The sequence below is a fragment of the Lactuca sativa genome, chromosome 1 (assembly GCF_002870075.4).
Source record: "Lactuca sativa cultivar Salinas chromosome 1, Lsat_Salinas_v11, whole genome shotgun sequence".
NCBI lineage: Eukaryota > Viridiplantae > Streptophyta > Magnoliopsida > Asterales > Asteraceae > Lactuca > Lactuca sativa.
Genome location: NC_056623.2, coordinates 114436500 through 114445225, shown reverse-complemented (window position 1 = coordinate 114445225; position 8726 = coordinate 114436500). Strand labels below are relative to the sequence as shown.

At 31.7% G+C, this 8726-nt stretch overlaps 1 protein-coding gene across 1 annotated transcript; it reads right to left on the bottom strand.

The window, feature by feature from the left end:
• Positions 1-309: 309 nt before the first annotated feature.
• LOC111921438 (uncharacterized) lies at positions 310-1586 on the bottom strand. Its single transcript, XM_023917022.1, has 2 exons — positions 1198-1586; positions 310-1042 (listed from the first exon to the last, which is right to left on the bottom strand). Exons 1-2 carry the CDS (start codon positions 1584-1586, stop codon positions 310-312), a joined length of 1122 nt encoding a protein of 373 aa, XP_023772790.1.
• Between the last annotated feature and the right edge of the window lie 7140 nt (positions 1587-8726).

Here is an 8726-nt window from a genome sequence, read left to right as displayed (position 1 = left end):
CGACTGCTTTGTTTGTTTTCCAAACATGCAAGATTCACAAAGTTGGTATTGATGTTGGATTGTCGGTACCCCTTTAGCTAGCTTGTGCATCAAGTTTATCGCGCCAAAATTAATGTGGCCAAGTCGCGCGTGCCATAACCAAGCTTCATCGTTAAACTTGGCTTGTAAGCAATGTGGTTTTCCAACTTTTAACTTTATTTTGTAGAGTCGGTTTGCACTTCTCGGGACTTTCATTAGTAATCTTCCGTCTCCATCTCGCATGGTTAGGAAATCACCTCGCATCCGAATATCACAACCGGCTATTGTAGATTACCCAAGGCTAATAACATTGCTACGAAGTGATGGGATATAATAAATATCTTTCATTAATTTTTGCTCACCACTTTTCCCTTCGAACAAAATTGAGCCTTTTCCTTTAATGCTAACACATGATCCATCTCCAAATCTCACTTTGCCCGTTATGTTTTTATTTAATTCAGAAAAATAAGTGTAGTTTCTGGTCATGTGGTTACTCGCACCAGTATCTAAGTACCAAATTCTGTCTTCATCGGCATTTGCTTCGACTTTTGGAGGGATGTATTTATCTTCATTCAAGAACACTGTTTCTTGAATTGTATTCATCATAAAGAACGTCCCTTCTTCATGATATGTATCTCCTTCGTGTGTCTGATTTAGGTTAGCCTCATGATTTTTTATTCGGTCCGGGCATCTTGAAGCAAAGTGGCCAAATTTGTCACACCGATAACATTGAATATTTGAGAGATCTCTTTTCTCGCGTTGTTTTCCTTTTTGCTTTTGATCGTCACGATTTTTAGAGGATTCCGGGTGATTGTGATTTTTGGTGTTACCCCGACCACGTCCACCGCCACGTCCACCACCACGTCCTCTTCCTCGGTTATTTGAACCCCGACCTCTACCTCTTGATGAATCGGTGTTTCTGTTGGACGATTCAGTTTTGGAATAAAGTAATTTATTTTGAGAATTGATTACTTTGTCTTCACCCTTAATTCTTTCTTCATAAGCGTTTAAGCGCCAACCACGTCTTCAAATCCAATCGTTTTAAGGTCCAAAACTTGTTCAAGGGCTGCAACAATGTGGACAAATCGTCTAGGGAGGCTCGTAAGAAACTTCTTCGCAAGCTTCTGTTCGGTCATGACCTCTCCTAGTGAAGCAGATTTTGAGGCAATTCAGGATAACTTTGCAGCGAACTCGTCTATTGTACTATTATCGCTCATCTTTAGATTTTCAAATTTCGTGATTAGAGTTTGGAGTCGGGCTTCCTTCACACGATCAGCTCCTAGGTTACGAGTTTTAATTGCTTCCCACATCTCTCTTCCGGTTTTCAAATTACCAATTTGAAGGATTAAATCCTCCAGAATCGATTGAAACAGCAATCTTTTCACGATGTTGTTTTTCTTCACGTCATCTAGTCCGGGATCGATCACATCCCAAACGCCATGAATCCCGAGTAGCACCTCCATGCGCATCCTCCAAATTGTGTAGTTCGTCAATGTCAAAGTCGGACATTGGAATGTGAACGATATGTGTTCCTTAACCGGTGGTTGGGACGATTCTCCTCCCGACATCGCGGTTCAATGTTTAGATTCTTAATCAAATTCTAAGAGTTGATTTGGGCCTATACAACAAAAGCCCAAAGTAAAAGAACAAATTCACCCAACAAGAGCTTTAAAGTTACGATCTTGGGTTGCAACAGAAGGCAATGGAAGTTTCAGATCTTAACAAGGGCCCAAAGCAAAATCAAACCGTTCACGTGTCTTCCAATTCAAGGTCTTCGATCTCAAAACAGGAAGGGGCGAGCGACTAAACGACTTTACACCAAGAGGGCAGGACAACTTCGCAGGTTCACGTGTCTTCCTCACTTCGTGTGTAGGTTGGCTGGATTGCCAAACCGTTCACGATCGGTTTACTGATTTTGGATTTCTGCAAACGTTTCTTCGCACCGGTTCTTTCTCTCCGTCGCAGGTTATTACTTTTGCAATTTGTGATTTTTGAACAGGGAACAAGACTCTTCTTCTGTCACAGGATCCACACAGCTAGAACTACACATTAATAAAATAACAGGAAGAACTCCTTTTCTCCTGTTGTAAATTTCCTGGTGTTGCAGGTTCACGAAGACAACAAACTCAAGCAAAAGAATTCTCAGATGGTGTTCACCACAGCAGAAATTCACAGTTTCTTCTATCCCGTCTGATACCAATTAAAGGTAAACAGAAAGCATTTACTGCATAAACTCGCAGGTTTGTTTATTGAAGAAATATTACTCAAAAACTTCAATCGATGACAAATACAGGAACCTAACATCTATATATACTAAACAATTAGGATTCCTATCAAACTAGAATTTCCTTATAACTCAAGGAGTTCTAGAATAACTTGGAGAACACACCAAGGCTTGGACAACACTCCAAGTAAACTTCAATTGAGCAATACCAAATCATCTGTAATTGACACTTTGATTAATCCAAGAAAACCATTCCCCATTAAATGAATCGAAACACTATTTCCTTGATGGAAAACACATGTGAAAATCAAATGGATCGACAACCAATTGAAACCCTTTAACCCCTTATTCAACCCCTTTGAAGTCGTTCACAAAACCATCTTCTTGAACCGAAAGAACACATTAGGCATCTTTAATTGAGTATTTTTATCAAAAGCTTGCCATGCGTATTTGGAAACTCCAATCTAACACAAATTTCAGTTGTGGAGAGACCCTATTTGCACTTCAAATCACCAAAACAATGACAGTTTAACCAAAATGGAAACGAAATTCAACTATTATGTTACCTAGATTACTAAAAGTTTGCACATAACTCTTCCAAAAAAAATCTCCCAATTTGAAATTATACAAATCTTCTTTCTTTTTTCTAGATCAAAGAATTCCACTTAAAAGCATTCTCTGGACCGTCACTCGACAAATGTTGTCACCACTTGATCAATTATACCTTTAAAATGTAGCCAATAACTTCAATTTAATAGCACCATTCGATCCAAAAAAACCACCCCATATTTAAACAGTAATTAAAAACAAGTGTATAAGAATTAACAAAGAATGATCAAAGAAATAAATTGTTCTTGTGTTTCTATATGCATAGAATAGAGAACAAGAAGTAAACCGAATTCTTCTTCACATGTATCTAAATGCGTTAAAACTCATTGAGTTATATCCTCTATATTTACAACAATAATCCATATGTTATAGCCTCATTGACACATTAGAGCCTAATCATAATTTCAATGCCACATTGCACTACAATCTCCACCTTGACATTAAAACAAATTCCAACAATTCAAAATTGAAAAGTCAAACTTTTATACCAAAACCAAAACAAATTTGGATAGTTGATGCATATCCAACCAAACTTCTCGAGTCACTAAAACAAACACCTTGAAATTGTCCTAACTTCACCATGGTCTCTACCAAAACTATTGCCACCCAAACATATATATATATATATATATATATATATATATATATATATATATATATATATATATATATATATATATATATATGAGTATCAACCTGCAAGTCTTTCTGGGCCAACTGATAAAGTTCGAGCCACGTTTATCTTGAAATGAGTTGTCGTCAATCAGTTGAAGGAATTGGTTTCAAACCAACTACCAACGTTAGCATATGTATCATCTTTTACTGTTGCATGTGGTTATGTCTAGAGTTGCGTCGCCGAATCACGAAACGATGAACTGGAAGTATTTGGTTTCACCATTGATTGCAGGGCACGTTTGGATCCACCGATATGTCACGTATTGTTTGGCTATGAAGAAAGCAAAGCTTTTAACAGGAAAAGAAGGATTTGTGACTGCTACCAAGTTGCTTGGAGAAAGCCTACATCAAACCTTGACTGATAAGGATGGAATCGTAAAAGATTATGTGCCTTTATCGAGATTCCAATTTTGTTCAAAGTGTGTTTGTTGGTGTGAAATGTATCTGGGTTTTTTTTTACGAAGAAGATGATCGTGTGTATGAGAGAGAGAGAGAGGGAGAGGGTGGGGCCCTTTAATTAAATAATTATATTTTTTTCTTTTTTTTAAATAGAGAAAACCTCATAAATGGTCTCTGGGTATTGAAATGACGAAAATGCCCCCCCCCGCTTAACGGTAGAAAGCTAACGGAGTTAGGCAGAAGTACTAAACATTAAAAGTTTTGAAACCACAGGGACGATCCATGAGGTTTTTTGAACTTAGGAACTAAACTTGATATTTTCAGAAACCACAGGGACCACTTTTGAAGTTTTGTCTAATATATATATATATATATATATATATATATATATATATATATATATATATATATATATATATATATATATATATATATATATATATATATATGAGGATTCAATTGAGAAAAAAAATTGAGAATAGGAGAATCATTCTCAGCCAATCATTTAATTAGCATCTTAACATAAAATACACGGTGGCAAACTTGTAAATATGATATGGTATCCTTTAATCACAGATACGTAACTGTGGATAATTTGATAACAATTCAAATTCATTACTACTCGATCATTCATCATCCAAATTTCTTCTTCAACCTTCAACGATCATCCAAATTTCTTCAATTAAATCCTCGATCAACATCATCCAGTGTTAATCAATCATCCATCTTCGTTAAAAACACGTTCATCAACATTATTCAACAGTAGACAAAAAAAAATCCATTTTTGGTTCTTTCAATCCAACCTTCAATTATGCTTCAATACGAGCATATCTTCAACATTTATGATTAATTATACTTCTAGTGTCATTAGATCAACATCATTAATAATCAACAACAGTTTCACTTCATATCATTCATTCAACATCGATCATTATACACATCTTCGGAATTAAGGTTAGAAAAACATCAAATCAATTTTTTTTTGAAAAATTTCATATAATTCTATATAAATCTACTATTTTGTAAGTTTTAAATAGCCAAAGTATCATTTTTTTAGCATTTTTAAAAAGCTTACTTGTATGTACTCAAAATGTTTGATGAAATGCATAAACTAAATTATCATGTTATATTCACATATGAAAATTATATATATATTTGTGAATATACCTTGCAATATTCATATGTTAATATCCTATGTAATATTCATATGTGAATAAACTTTGTAATATTCACATATGAATATACCATCTAATATTCATAAGTGAATACTTACAAGTGAAAATACTATGTAATATTCACAAGTGAATGCATCGTTTAATATTTAAATATGAATATACTGTATCATATTCACAAGTGCATATACTATATATTATTCATATGTGAATATATTGTGTAATATTCATGAAAGAATATACCATGCAATATTTAGATGTGACTAGAATGTGTAATATTCACAAGTAAATATATCATATAATATTTACATGTGAATCTACCATAAAATATTCATATGTGAATATACTATGTAATATTCATTTGTGAATATACCATGTAATATCACATGTAAATATACAATATAAACAACATATATCATATAATATTCACATATGATTATACATTCATGTGTGAATATACCATTGATAATTAGAATGTGATAAATCGCTATTATTATGAACTAAAAGTATATTTTTTACATTTTTTGTGTATTCAAATGTTTTTCAGGTATCGTTATAACTCAATAAAAGAATAACATTTCAATCAATGTTGATTCATATCCCGGTGGTTGACAATTGGTTGACGTAATTAAGAAGATATCATTGTCGAAGACAATATGTTTTTATATTCACGTGAAATGTTATACAATTTAATATATTCTTCATTTGGATCGTGTTAAATTCAAATGCAAATGATATTCATTAACCAATACAATGTTGTTTGTCTTAGTATAATGTTGATTTTACATGTAAAATAATATTGTTACAATATACAAAAAAAAACTATTCACAAACCAATTCTTATAGTCTATTATTTATTTTTATATATAACAGTTGTATTCACAAAATAAATAAATCAACATGTATAGTTTATTCACATAAATAAAAGTAACAGATTACAATGATGTTTTTACTACTGAGATTGAAGTAAGTAACATCATCAGTAAATATGTCGTAATGATTTCTAAATTTTATTCATATATAAATAAATAGCATGTCATGATGATGTCATCACTAGTAGGAATGAAAATTTAGTAACATCATCAAAACAATTTGCTGCAATGAAGTTTAGTCACAGAGTTGGACGAAATTCATATATTTGATGTACAATGGTGCGATTTACAAAACTCATAGCTTCGTCATGACGTACGGTGTTTTTCGGCCAGTCGGGACTGTTTAGGGCCTCAAAATGACGTTTTTCTATTTTTATAATTTTCCGGAAAAAAAGTTATCATTTATTCACAAATGAATATAACATTAATAAAAATATATATGCTTATATAATTATTTTATTAACCTAAAAAGATTAGTTGTATGTGAATAAATATATATTCTTATCAAATACTTTTTTATCTTTAATTTTATATATTTTGTAGTCCTCGATTTTATTGACAGTTTTATTCATTTGTGAATAATATATATATATATATATATATATATATATATATATATATATATATATATATATATATATATATATATATTCACATTTGATTATTACATATATATTCATTTGTGAATATTACATATGTTCAAATACGGATATAATTCTTATATGTTATTCATATATGAATTACAAACTTGCTTAGGACCTCAAAACAATCTTTTTTTTTCGAAAAAAATACATTATCATTTATGGATATTACATGTATTCATTTGTGAATTTTACATGTATTCGCATGTGAAAATTATTTTTATATGTTATTCACATATGAATTACATAGTTGCTCTGTATTTTTAAAAGACATGCATTGATTCTCGTGTAAAGGCATATTCCCTTGTGAATATTACGTGATATATTTAGTTTATACATTTCATCAAACAGTTGGCGTGCAAATAAATTAACTTATATAATTATGGTAAAAAATTAACAATTGCAGCCAATAATTACAACACAAATCAAATCCTATCAAAATTGATCAATAATCAGTAGGTTTAGATAAAAAATTGTGAAATATTTTATGAAAAACGAAGTTTTTCAAGCCTGAAAAGCGGTTTTTTTTAAAAAAAAATCGTCAAATATATGGTTATGTGGATGCACTTCCGATTGCTATCTTTTTTTTTATATTGGTGAAGGTTCGATTGATGAAGTTTCGATGACGGGTGATCGCAAAATGATGTGACATCGATAAATATGGATTATGTTTATCGATTTTGCTTGACATCAATGAAACTGGACAAGATCGAATCACGACTTACACTTAATAGTACGAATAAATGTTTTTGATGATGAATTACAACATTTTGATGAAATAACAAAATTTTTTGACGAACAATTAATGTTTTATGAAGTGTCGATGTTTTTTGAAGATGAACAGGTGACGTTGATGTTTATTTTTGATGAAGAACAGATGATGTTGATGGAGAAGATATGATGTTGATGAAGAACAGATGAACGATCCAAATGAATAAATAATAGATGGTGTTTGATGAAGAACGAATGAACGATTCAGAAAAACAGTGTGTCTTTAATGACTTAATCTAAATGTGTTTTACATATATAAAAATGATTGGCTGACAATGATTGCCCCATTCTCAACCTTTTATTTTTTTCTCAATTGAACTTACCTCTATAATATATATATATATATATATATATATATATATATATATATATATATATATATATATATATATATATATATTAGACCCTATACAACCCAATGTACTAATGCTTTGGCGAATGCTCCAAACCGTATTTGGAAACATAATGACGTCCCAAATGATCCACCATCAACCTTTTATTTTTTCTCAATTGAACTTACCTCTATATAATATATGTATATATATATATATATATATATATATATATATATATATATATTAGACCCTATACAACCCAATGTACTAATGCTTTGGCGAATGCTCCAAACCGTATTTGGAAACATAATGACGTCCCAAATGATCCACCATCTGATAAACCAAAAACCCATTATTTGAGCCCTTGACTTTCTTTCAACGAGATAACTGCCTTGCAAAAAGTAGCACCCAACTTTTGAACTATGTAGGCTCCCATATCCTCGAACCAATATCTAACTGGCAGTCTCACCCATAATTTAGATAATTCTCAAACAAAGGAAGGACAAGCCATTTCGGATCCACCTTGAGGAACATCCTTATACAAGTCCATCACTATAGACCCAAAGCTATATTGTAACACTGGGTTCCTAATATGTTTTTAAATTATAATTTTATTCATTTTTAGGCAGGAACTCGACGAGTTGGAGGCCCCAAACTCTTCGAGTAGGAAAAGGATTTGGACGCGGATTTTGAAGTCTACTCGACGAGTTGGAAGCCTGAACTCGACGAGTAGGACCGCTATAGTGAAACCTTAATTTCGGGGTTTCGCACTTTATTAAAGCATCTTAATCCCCTTATATATATATATATATATATATATATATATATATATATATATATATATATATATATATATATATATATATATACATACTAGTCGTGTACCCGCGTCAAACGACGGGTACATATAGTTTTTTTATAAATTAGTTTCTAGAGGCGATTACTTCTTTTTGTCACAAATGGTTTTGTGTTTTTTTGTTGTTGATAGCAAGCGATGAATATTAGTACAA

Coding starts and splice junctions, on each gene's coding strand:
- LOC111921438 (XM_023917022.1), bottom strand. CDS start 1,586: ATGTCGGGAGGAGAATCGTCCCAACCACCGGTTAAGGAACACATATCG. Junction 1,043..1,197: donor ATAGACGAGTTCGCTGCAAA/GTTATCCTGAAT, acceptor TTGGATTTGAAG/ACGTGGTTGGCGCTTAAACG.